The sequence below is a fragment of the Lucilia cuprina genome, chromosome 3, assembly GCF_022045245.1.
Source record: "Lucilia cuprina isolate Lc7/37 chromosome 3, ASM2204524v1, whole genome shotgun sequence".
NCBI classification, from domain to species: domain Eukaryota; kingdom Metazoa; phylum Arthropoda; class Insecta; order Diptera; family Calliphoridae; genus Lucilia; species Lucilia cuprina.
The window spans coordinates 20,533,155-20,545,190 of record NC_060951.1 but is presented as its reverse complement, the minus strand read 5'-3'; the positions used below and the strand labels follow the sequence as shown (position 1 = coordinate 20,545,190).

At 28.5% G+C, this 12,036-nt stretch overlaps 1 protein-coding gene across 1 annotated transcript; it reads right to left on the bottom strand.

Moving 5' to 3' along the window:
- Window positions 1-3,384: 3,384 nt before the first annotated feature.
- LOC111687893 (jerky protein homolog-like) lies at window positions 3,385-4,675 on the bottom strand. The gene is made up of 3 exons (XM_023450372.2): window positions 4,187-4,675; window positions 4,043-4,132; window positions 3,385-3,591 (listed from the first exon to the last, which is right to left on the bottom strand). The coding sequence occupies exons 1-3, from the start codon at window positions 4,673-4,675 to the stop codon at window positions 3,385-3,387; spliced, it is 786 nt and encodes a 261-aa protein (XP_023306140.2).
- Between the last annotated feature and the right edge of the window lie 7,361 nt (window positions 4,676-12,036).

Here is a 12,036-nt window from a genome sequence, read left to right as displayed (position 1 = left end):
TGATTCGACTAGTTTCTCTCCAACTTCAATGCGTACTGTAACACACGTGCCTATTGATGATGACATTATCCGATGGGCAATTAAAAGCTTTGATCCTTACAAAGCGCCCGGCCCTGATGGTATTATTCCTGCAGATCTTCAACACAATATAGATCGTGTAGTTCCTTGGCTGCGGAACTTATATACAGCCTGCCTCTCTTGGTCATACATTTCTATTCAATGGACCAAGTGCAATGTGATTTTTATTCCCAATGGGGGTAAAACTTCACACACTAAGGCAAAATATTACAGACCAATATTTCTGGCATCATTTATGCTGAAATCATTAGAAAGGATAATCGATATCCACATAAGGACCTCGGTAGATAAATCCTTCCACTCTGACTCTCAACATGCTTATACGAAGGGCAAATCTGTTGAGACGACTCTTCATACTCTAGTTGGTCACATTCAAAAATTCATGGGGTATGGAAATTATTCACTGGTTGTTTTTTTTTGACATAGAAGGCGCTTTTAATAACGTTAATCCTGCTTCTATTTGCCAATCTCTATCTCTGGCAGGGCTTGGTAGGTCCGTTGTGGAGATTCATTCCCTAGGAGATTCAGTAATCTCTATAAAAGCTTTAAGAGGTACTCCACAAGGGGGAGTACTATCTCCACTCTTATGGAACATGGCTATAAATGATATTCTGTCAGTTAAGTAGGCTGATATCGATAATCACCGGCCACTGTAAATTTGGGAACCATGCTAGACGCATTGATCTTCCGTTGAACGATTACTGTAGAAGTTGTCAAAACGAGGACGAAGAAGGGACTATCACTCATCTTCTCTGCGATTGCCCTGCTTTGGCAGAGGCCCGTTTTTGGACGCTTGGATCGACCTACTTTTGTGATCTATCCGAATTGTCAAACGTTCAATTGGAACGTCTTCTAGAGTTCATTAACTTGTCAAAATGGGTGTGAATCCTATTACTCACACTATTCATCCACGGCATCTGCCCTGGCTTGCTTGTTTCTCATTATCTCCTTCTCTTTACAACTGTCTCTGCTCCTCCACTCTTCCCTATCTTTCCTTCTCTTTTTCTTTTTCTTACAGGTATTTACAAAGGGATCAGTATGGACCAAAGTAAAGCCAAAATTGGCTACCTGTGAAAACATAAACTAACCTAGTACAATTCGCCTTATATCGAATAAATAAGTAATCAGTAAGTTGATTCATTAAAAGTCCATATATAGGTCCGCCTTCCGAAATCCACAAATTTACAACCAATTATAAGAGTTGGTTAAATGCAAATAACATAAATGTAATGTAATTAGTAATTAAAATGAATTAAATGGCATAGTGATAATTATATGAATTTATTACAATTATACTCAGACATGTGGCATTTCATTCACCAAAAAAATTTTATACGTTAATTTGTTCAATTTTTTTTATCAATTTAATATATTTTAATATTTTCATACATATATACATACATACATACATACATACATACATACATACATACATTTATACATACATACATACATACATACATACATACATACATACATACATACATACATACATACATACATACATACATGCATGCATACATACATACATGCATACATACATACATACATAAATACATACATGCATACATACATACATGCATACATATATACATACATACATACAAACATACATACATACATACATACATACATACATACATACATACATACATACATACATACATACATACATAAATACATACTTCATGTATTTTAATTATGTATATTCAATAAAAACAATTTAAATAAGTCTTCAACTACAATAATTAGGAATCAATCGATTTCAGGAACTTTATTGTCTTATTCGGTTTATTCGACAAATAATTATTTGAGGTTTTAAGTTAGTCGGTTAATAATTGGATAATTCAAAACTATTCGGTTAATTGAATAAAAGGAAACTGGATATGTTTTATTAATATATATTTTTTGGCCAAACAAATATTTTCCTTCTATAACAAACCAAATTATAATTTCCATTTCTTTAAATTGAATATGTAAATTCTTTAATTAAGTTTTTTCTCAAATATTAGAAATTATCTCTCGCCATGTGAAATCCTCACAAAGAAAATATATAAAGATAATAAGTTAATTTATTTTATCTTTTTAAGATTATTCAACGAGTTCCAGAATTTATACGTTCCAATGAACTAATGTATATTGCAGAAGAACTTAATTGCAATACTTAAGAAATACAACACTGTACCTCAAAACTAATTATAGAAGTAAAGGCGATACCATTATTTTCAAGATTTCTTTTCAGGAATCTGAAAGTTTCTGGGTTACTGTATGAACCGATTATAAAAGTAGGTAAATCAGAATTCTCATAATATTTCTGAAGTATTGGTTTTAAAAGTCACAAAATAAATATTCTTCATTATAGAAAAATAATTAAGAAATTTATAAAGAAAGAAAATTTATTATAAAAATATTTGGGGTATTCACACGGTGTGCTATCAAGTCGTGTTTTGTCATAAAATACTAATGTCAATGTTTTTCTTTGAAATAAAACAACATTTTTTCTATGATATGTTTATATTTTTGTCATAACTAAACACTGTAAATCAAAGTCGAACAGCTCTTAATCGATCCGGTGTTAGTATTTAGAAGTTGTCACAATTGAACATACGTAATATATACGTAAACATGACACAAATTTGTGCAAAGTTCAATAACTTGAAAATTAATTAGATTTTATTAATATACAGTGGACGTCCACTAGTACGAATTATATAATGTCAGGCCCTTTCGTAGTACCGAAAAATTCGTATTATTGAACAACACATTTTGTATGTTTTAATTCAAATAATACACATAAAATATTGGATTTTTTATTTTTCTTTTATTTCTCATGAAAAATTACATAACGAAACAAAATATAATAAATGTGTAATATTTCAAATAAATTTTTTGTACATAAACAGGCATAAAAGGGACATATTTACGTATACGAATTGTTAACTTTGAAAGTATCGTGAGTCCAATGGTTGAAATGAGATATAGAAGGTTTTAAATTTTAATGTTTTTAAAAATATGTGTGCCAAAGACAATTTGCATTTACATATCTGTTCTAAAATGTATTAAACATGTTCAGATTACATACAATTTTTATTAGAAACTTGAATGGAATATACCACTTTCAAAAACAATTCTCTAATTCAAAATTTTCTCTTAAAAATTTGGAATACTTAAGGGATCACATATAGTAATGCTTAAACCCATTTGAATGTGGAATCATACTACAGTCGAAGCTCGGTATAACGAACGATATATTGTCAGGCCCTTTCGTTATAGTGAAAAATTCGTTATATCGCAAAGTTTTTTTTATCAAAAAATATTAATATTATTTTGGGAACCCCATTGTATACATTTATCAAAACATTTTATTACTTCAGAATGCTTTATTTTCGTTTCATTATTAGAAAATTGGTCAACAATTTCAATATTTTCCTCATTTTCGCCATCTTCATCCAAAGTAATATCATTTATGTCTCCATTGTTCCAAACGTTTAAATCGTCTGTACTAAATGGAATCTAAAATTAAAAAATAGATAAACAAAATGTGAAAACGTTAAGGCATGGATTTAAATTTTCTTACATTTAGAAAAATTGTACTTAATAGTCTGAGTCCACGTCTTACACATTGTACTTCATCCCCTTGAAAAAGTCTAGAAAGGGGGATCTCGTCCTCATCATCAAACTCAAAATTTTCAAAAACTAGAATTTTTTTCAAACATTTAGATAATGCGTCCTCCTTAACATTATTCCAGACGAGACCAATCATACAGGATGCATCATAAAGAGAAAGACTTTTTAAAAAATTAATGATGTCATCTGTTTCAGATGCCACTATTTTTGAAAGGAGGCTATTTCTGTAGTGTAATTTGAGTAAGCGAATGGCGTTTTGGTCCATTGGCTGGATAAGAGGTGTCACGTTTGGCGGCATGTACATTGTCCAAATTTTCCCATCTTCTGTATTTTTTACGAGTTCCTCTGCAGGAGGATGACTTGGAGCATTGTCCAATATCAGCAAAGCCTTCATTGGCAAATTATTTGATTTTAAATATGACTCGACCTAATAACAAAGGTTTATAATAATCTGTTGCAAATGTCTTTTAAGAATGCTTACCTCAGGAATAAACATTTCAAAAAACCAAACTTTAAAAATTCCGGTATTCATCCATGCATTTTTTGAGTGCAGATAATTAACTGGTAAAACTGTATTTCGAAATGATCGAGGTTTTTTCGCCTTTCCAATAAGAAGGGGCGTCATTTTCTTTTTTCCTGACGCATTAGCGCATAGAAAAGCAGTTATCCTTTCTTTGGATAGTTTTCTTCCAGGTGCTGTTGATGTACCAGCATGAACAAATGTTTTGTTTGGAAGCATTTTCCAAAACAAACCTGTTTCATCAACATTAAATATAGAATCATGTGATAAACCTTCTTCTCGAATAACTCTCTGCAACTTCCTCATAAACGGATCTACCAAATCTTCTCTTGATGACAATTTTTCTCCAGATTCCTTCAAAAGTCGTACACCATACCTTTTTTTAAATCTGGATAACCATCCATCACTAGCATGAAAACCACCGGTGCAGAACTGGTTTTGAATTTCCATAGCCTTCAATTTTAATGTTGTCCCATTAACCGGAATAAAATTCTTTCTTTGATTAAGAAACCACTGATAGTTTTTCTTCCATTACGGGATATTCTCCCTTTCTGAGGGATCGACGGTTTTTTGATCCATTGTTTGTAGTTTCAAGATTTGAAACGATTTTACTTTCCATTTTCTTTAATGTACATATCGATGATTTTGATATTTTATATTTGTTTGAAATCACTGAAAGCGATATTCCATTTTTGCACTCTTCTAAAATTTTTATTTTTTCACTTAAAGAAATTCTTTTTCTATTTCCCATCTTTTTATAAAATAAAACTCACAACTTGTTACAAATGACTAAAATGTTTATGACCACTTGTTCAAAAGCACTGTGTGTTTGTATACAATGAAAACCAACGGTACTTCAACGAACATTTTTTGTGTTCTCTTCTTTTGTTACATTCTTTTTGTTTTTACCATTTTTTTAAACCATTCGTTATACTGAGCTTGGAAATTATAAAACATTCGTTATATAAGGTAGTCAATGTAAGAAATTTACTCATTCGTTATATCCCGAATTCGTTAAAGTGAGTATTTGTTATACCGGGCTTTGACTGTACTTTCAAAATTGACAGTTTATATAGACTAGATATACATATATAAATATCATTTTACTTATTAGAAAATGCATAATTTAACTTTGATGTTTATTACTTTGTAACATGATGAATGAAAATAAATAATAAAATAAAAACTTCATTCATACGTAAATAAAACCAAAATTCCAATAAAAATGCGTTATTCGTACTATCGAACAGAAAAATTGTGTCTTTATTCATACTATAGAGTAGACAATGCAACAATTATGCCATTCGTATTATTGCTAAATACATAATAAGTAATCAAAATATATTTATATATTTACTAAATTATAAAATTTTTCTTAAAGGTTTACTATAATTTCTCTTGATGACAATATATTTAATTTAAATTCTAAAATAATACAATAATGATCTATTTATTTCTTACTTGCTAAAATTTAATATATACCTACTTTTATTCATAAAAAATAATTCTTATTCTAATGTCTTGGGATATACAATCTTTTTTGTTTACACTCTAGTAGAAAAAAACCTTTTAACGATTTTGAAAATTCTAACCACAATAGTTTTCCAGATTAACAATCTGTTACATATGAGAGATGCCAAGTAAATTATTGCAAGTTCACCAATTTCTATCTATCATTTTCACATTTTCTAAATGTTTACATGAATGTCAAAGTTATTCATAAAAAATTTTATGATTCTAGCTCTAATTGTTTCTTTTATATACAATTTTTTATATTTAATTCATGTGGGGACTTTAAGCTCCCCAGATGAAAGTCCGCCCTTTTCCTCCAAAATGTTTAGATGAATTTTAAAGTAATTTGATTAATCTAGTTTTATTCATATGAAAGATGTCAAGTCTCCATTCAAAGTTCGCTAGTTATACTCTAAATGTTCAGATGAATGCCAAATTTCACAAATAAAATTTGAAGATTCTAGCTCTAATAGTTTCTCAGATGTACAAATTTTTCTATTTTATTCATAGGGGGGCTCCAAATCCAAGTAGATGAAAGTCCGCTCTTTTTTCTTAAAAATGTTGAGATGAATATTAAAGTTTTTCGTGCAAAATTTTAAGAATTTGGTTATATTAGTTTCCCATATATACTAATTTTTGTATTTAATTAATATAGGTGCCAAAATGTTTCCATGGATGTTAAAGCTATTCGTGCAAAATTTTAAAATTCTAACTGTAATACTTTCCAAGATAAACGAATTTTTTTATTTAATTTATAAGGGAGGTGCCGCGCCCCCTAACGCTAGTCCGACCACTTTTTACCCTAAATAATCTTATTGACACTAAATTAACTCCCACAAAATTTGAGGACTCTCAAATATACGGATTTTATATTTTCTTAATATGGACGTGAATCCTCACCCACTTGATATTTTAAAATAAAAGTCATTACGAATATTATTACAAAAAATAAAAAAATACCAATTGTAGCCCATTTTATACGATCTAAATTAATTCGGGCTCTACATGCTTAACATCATATTTCTAGGTTCAATATTATAGAAATTTTAAAAAGTACCTTTTGGAGAATAAAAAAGTACCAAAAACTTCCCTTTTATGGGTTCCCACTTAATCCAGGCTCTACATAATCTTACTAGGTTCAATATTATAGAAAATTCAAAAAGTACCTTTTGTAGAAAGAAAAAGTACCAAAAAGTCTCTTTTTGCAAGTTCTTACCTAGTAAAGGCCCAACAAGCTAAATTTCATGCTTCTAGGTTCAATATTATCGAAATTTCAAAAAGTACATTTTGAAGAACCAAAAATTACCAAAAGTCCCCTATTATGTGTTCTGGGCTAATCCGGGCTCTACATACTTAATTTCATGTTTTTAGGTTCAATATTGTAGAAAATTCAAAAAGTACCTTTTGTAAAAAGAAAAAGTACCAAAAAGTCTCTTTGTGCCTGGTCAAGGCACAACATGCTAAATTTCATGCTTCTAGGTTCAATATTATAGAAATTTCAAAAAGTACCTCTTGAAGAACGAAAAAGTACCAAAAGTCCCCTTTTATGTGTTCTGGGCTTATCCGGGCTCTACATAGTTAATTTCATGTTTCTAGGTTGAATATTGTAGAAAATTCAAAAAGTACCTTTTGTAGAATGGAAAAGTACCTTTTGTAGGTTCTTACCTAGTCAAGGCTCTACATGCAAAATTTCATGTTACTAGGTTCAATATTATAGAAATTTCAAAAAGTACCTTTTGAAGAACGAAAAAGTACCAAAAGTCCCCTTTTATGTGTTCTAGCCTAATCCTGGCTCTACATACTTAATTTCATGTTTCTAAGTTCAATATTATAGAAAATTCAAAAAATGCCTTTTGTATAACGAAAAAGTAACAAAAAAAATCCCCTTTTAAGTTTTCGAATCTAATCCGGTCCTACATACTAAATTTCATGTTTCTAACCAATAACAACATACTCCTTGTTTGTATCGTGACGTCATGCTCAGCATTGTTTTTATAAACAAGTGCAATAAAAAATTTACCGTATGATTATGTGTTTTGTTGCTGTAATTTACAATTTTTGTCTGAGCATGAATAAAAAATTTAAATTTTTTATGAAATTTTCAGAGGTTGTTTTAGATTTTTGCTCATATCTCCGGTATTTATGGACCGATTTTGCTGATTTTAAATAGCTATCTTCTCCTCTAAAAACTGATTTCAACAAACATACAGACGGACAGAGAGACGGACAGACAGACACGGGGCAGACAGATAGAAATTACAAACAGAATGACAAACTTATATATACCCTTCTCACGAAGGTGAAGGGTATAAAAAAACACATTCATTTTTATATATGTATATTGATTTATAAAAGTTCATTTCATTCATTTTTATATATAAAGCATGGATGCGAGTAAGGGCGTAAAGACCACCTTTTCAAAATAGCGTTTTTTCGCATAATTATATTTTACATTTATTCATAAAAAAAATAAATTGAAAAATATAAATTTTTCGCTAAAATAGATAATTTTAAAAGCACAATTTTTAAATACTATTTATTTTTTTGGGTAAAAAATATTAGCAATTTAATGTATTTTTCTGTAAAAAAAATCGTATAAATTTTAATTCTAATTGCACCAAATTTGCAGAATGGTTGGAAAATATTTCAAATTTATTAATTTTTTAATTATATTGCAAAAAATATTATTATTGAATGAATTATTTAAGTATGAAAGTGTGGACAAGAAGAAGGGCGTATATCCATAACTATAGTTATATTTTAAAAAATTATTATATCTTGTTATTTTCGGATTATTTTAGTTAAAGAGGTCCTATCCAATTTGATAATGAACTAAGATAATAATGCGGTTCGCTGGTTTTGACAATAATGCAATAAGGTGCGATTTAAAGATTTTTCTAAGAAAGATTTTTCTAAGTATGTATAAAAATACTAAAAAATATATATTTTTTTGGTTTTTGTTTTAATTACTTATAAGGATAATGAAGGATGTCCTTAAAACTTTAGCAAATAATGCTCTAGACTGTTATGTTGAGGCTGTCCATGTTTTATATAATAAAATAATTAAGAAGTATATAAAAATAACATTTATTTATATATACTTTCAACTAAAATATATGGATATATGCCCTTATTCCATTTTAGCAAAATTTCAAGTATTAATTTTGGCAAGTTGTGACTCGAATTTTTTACTGAATTTTAGCACAGGGATAGATGTGAGTTATATTTATGCATATATGTGAAAAATGTAGGAAAAAATGCCGATTTTAAAGTTTTATGATGTTTTTATCGTCTTCTGTAAAATTTCCCAAATGGTTTATACGCCCTTATTCGGCTCCATGCTTCATATGTATATTGATTTATAGAAGTTATTAATTTTTATAAAATTAAATTAAAAAAATAGAAGAATATTTTGTTTGCTTTGTTTTGTGACTGGCAGCCACCTAACTTAACAGCTGTTTATGTTTTTAAACAATTTCCAAAAAAAAATATTTTAAATTTGTATAAAAATGAATTCTAAAATACACCATTACAATGTCTAATATGACAAACCGACTTTTATATCAGTTTTTGACTTGCTTTTGCCATTGAAATTACGGGCATTAATCGGTTAATTGATATAATTTATTATATTTATTCGTTATTTGAAATTTGACAATTTTCATTTATTCGAGCAAAATTATTGATTATAAAATGCTTTGAAAATTATTTTTAGAAACTTAAATATTTTGATTATATACACATGTGTAGATGTTTCAAATATTGCAACGATGCTTTATCTTTAAAATGTCAATAATTCGAACGATATCACTGGTCTGTAATGAAATCCTCATTTAAGAAAAATATAAAAGTATTAAAGGTGTTAACATATTCAACAATATAAAAAACTCAAGAAGTTCCTTCTGAAGAACGAAAAGTACAAATGATTTCTTTAATGCTATGTACTCCGGGCTGTAAATACTTAACTTAATATTTCTAGGTTTATTACTATAGAAAGCACAAGAAGTGCGAAAAAGTACCAAAAATACCCATTTTATATGTTCTTGCATTCACGCTTAATTTCATGTTTCTAGAGTCTATTCAATAACAACCAGAGTGTTCAATTAATTGGGCTTTTGTCTTATTCTGTTTATTCGACAAATAATTATTTGTGGTTTTAAGTTGGCCGGTTAATAATCGGATAATTCAAAATTATTCGGATATTTTTATATTTTTTTACAATATTTTTCTTCCAATAACAAACAAAATTAAAATTTTCCACAACTTTAAACTCAATTCTTTTATTTTTTTCTCAAATATTAGAAGTTATTTATTTTCATGCAAAATCCTCTTCTATATAAAGAAATTAGGTTTATTAAATTTATATTTTTGCGATTTATCAACGAGTTCCAGAATTCATACGTTCCAATGAACTAGTGTATAACTATATATTGCTGAAGAACTTATTAGAAATTCTATAGAAACTGTTCCTCAAACTGGATGTAGAAGTAAAAGGCGATATCACTATTTTCAAGATTACTTTTTAGAAATCTGAAATGATTCTGCATGAATCCATTCTAAGAAGTATATGAATCAGAACAACTTATTACAATGTTTCTGAAGTATTGGTATAAAAATCATCCAATAAATATTGTTTATTATAAAAAGTAAAGTAAAAATAATACATAAAGTAAATTTATTATTAAAATATTGATATTTATATAAGATATACAGTAATTTTATTGTTTAATAATAAGTTTTTGTTAATCGGTTAATTCGTTATTTATTTATTCGTTAGTTGAGTTCGTTATTTGAAATTTGGCAATTTTCATTTATTCGGGCGATTAATCGTCAAAAATTGATCGATTAACCGATCGACAATAATTCGTTTAAATACCCTAGTAACAACACACAGATTCATTCTAGCTCTTTTTTGTTTTTATAAAGAATCAAACTAATGCTTTGTATACACGGTTGTTAGATCTTACAACGTTGGCAGTAAAATGTACAGAAAATGTCTAATAACACTTCCAACTTACAAACTTTGTTTTGCAATATTGTCAGTAATGCTTTTCCTAACAACGTTGCAAAAGAAAAATTGTAAGTTCAGACGATTGTTGGATATTTTCTTAACATTTTACTGACAATGTTGTAAGATCTGACAACAGTGTATCACGGCTTTAAGTACTAGAACAAAATTTAACATATCTGTTTTCTTCAGCCATGCAGATAAATTTTACTTTTTTTATGAAATTTTCAGAGAATGCCTTTGATTTTTACTATGTCTCCATTATTTACAAACCGATTTTGCTAATTTGAAATAGATTTCTTCCGGAAATAGAATTATTATTCAACACACATATTTACAGTCAGACGAATAGCTAAATCTACTCAGCTATCTATAAAGATCCAAAACATATATACATATGGGCAACTTCGTGTCAAGTGACCTAACATTTTAAATCAATGTTTCTTTTTTAAATTAAAAAATAAAATAAAACAAATTGTAAACTATGAAGAAAAAGCTGTCTGAACAATAGGAATATAAACTTGGTGCAAATTTGATCATTGAGTTGAGTCACTCGACATAAATTGGAAAATAGGCGAAAGTAGAATCTTCCACTACTGATTTTATTTTTCCTAAAAATTTTGAGTACGATTTTATGCAAGATTGGTTAAAGTGGTTGGAGCGTCAATTTCTTTATATTCATTGTTCTAAAAATACAAAATTATGAACAAAATTTTGTATGAAAATAACTGAGTACAAAATTTTCTATTAATATTTTCTTTTCTATTTTCTTCCTTCTATTAATAAATGCTGAATAAAGTTATTGATGACTCATTGTAGGAATTTTGTATGAAAAAGTTGCGTCATAAAATAAGCGATTAATATCTTTATGAATACGGCGGTCAATCTTTGGTATTTTTTATAAGAATATGTAAAAATGTGATATTGAAGAAGCGAAAAAGAAGAACAAATAATAGAGACGTAGTGTTGAATTTATGCACAGTTCAGAGAGAATTTTAAGATTGCTCCCAATTTGACAACTTGAAGATTATATAGTGCATTTTAAGGGCTGGACTCTTCATCCTTATTTTTAATTTAACGGAAGTTCAACATTCAAAGAGCAGTATTTTTTTACTTAAATTTACCTTATTGTAGGCTGAGCAGACCCCCTTATCTGGGTCATGTTTAACCATCTCGTTTACAGGCGTCCGGCATAAATAAAAAGCAATTGTTATAAAATAATTTAGATTCTAGAGATAGAAGGAAATAACAATGTTATTTTAATTTATTTATAAGCTATTTACATGTACTT

Coding starts and splice junctions, on each gene's coding strand:
- LOC111687893 (XM_023450372.2), bottom strand. CDS start 4,675: ATGGAAATTCAAAACCAGTTCTGCACCGGTGGTTTTCATGCTAGTGAT. Junction 4,133..4,186: donor TTGAAATGTTTATTCCTGAG/GTAAGCATTCTT, acceptor CTTTGTTATTAG/GTCGAGTCATATTTAAAATC. Junction 3,592..4,042: donor ATCCTCCTGCAGAGGAACTC/GTAAAAAATACA, acceptor TTTTAATTTTAG/ATTCCATTTAGTACAGACGA.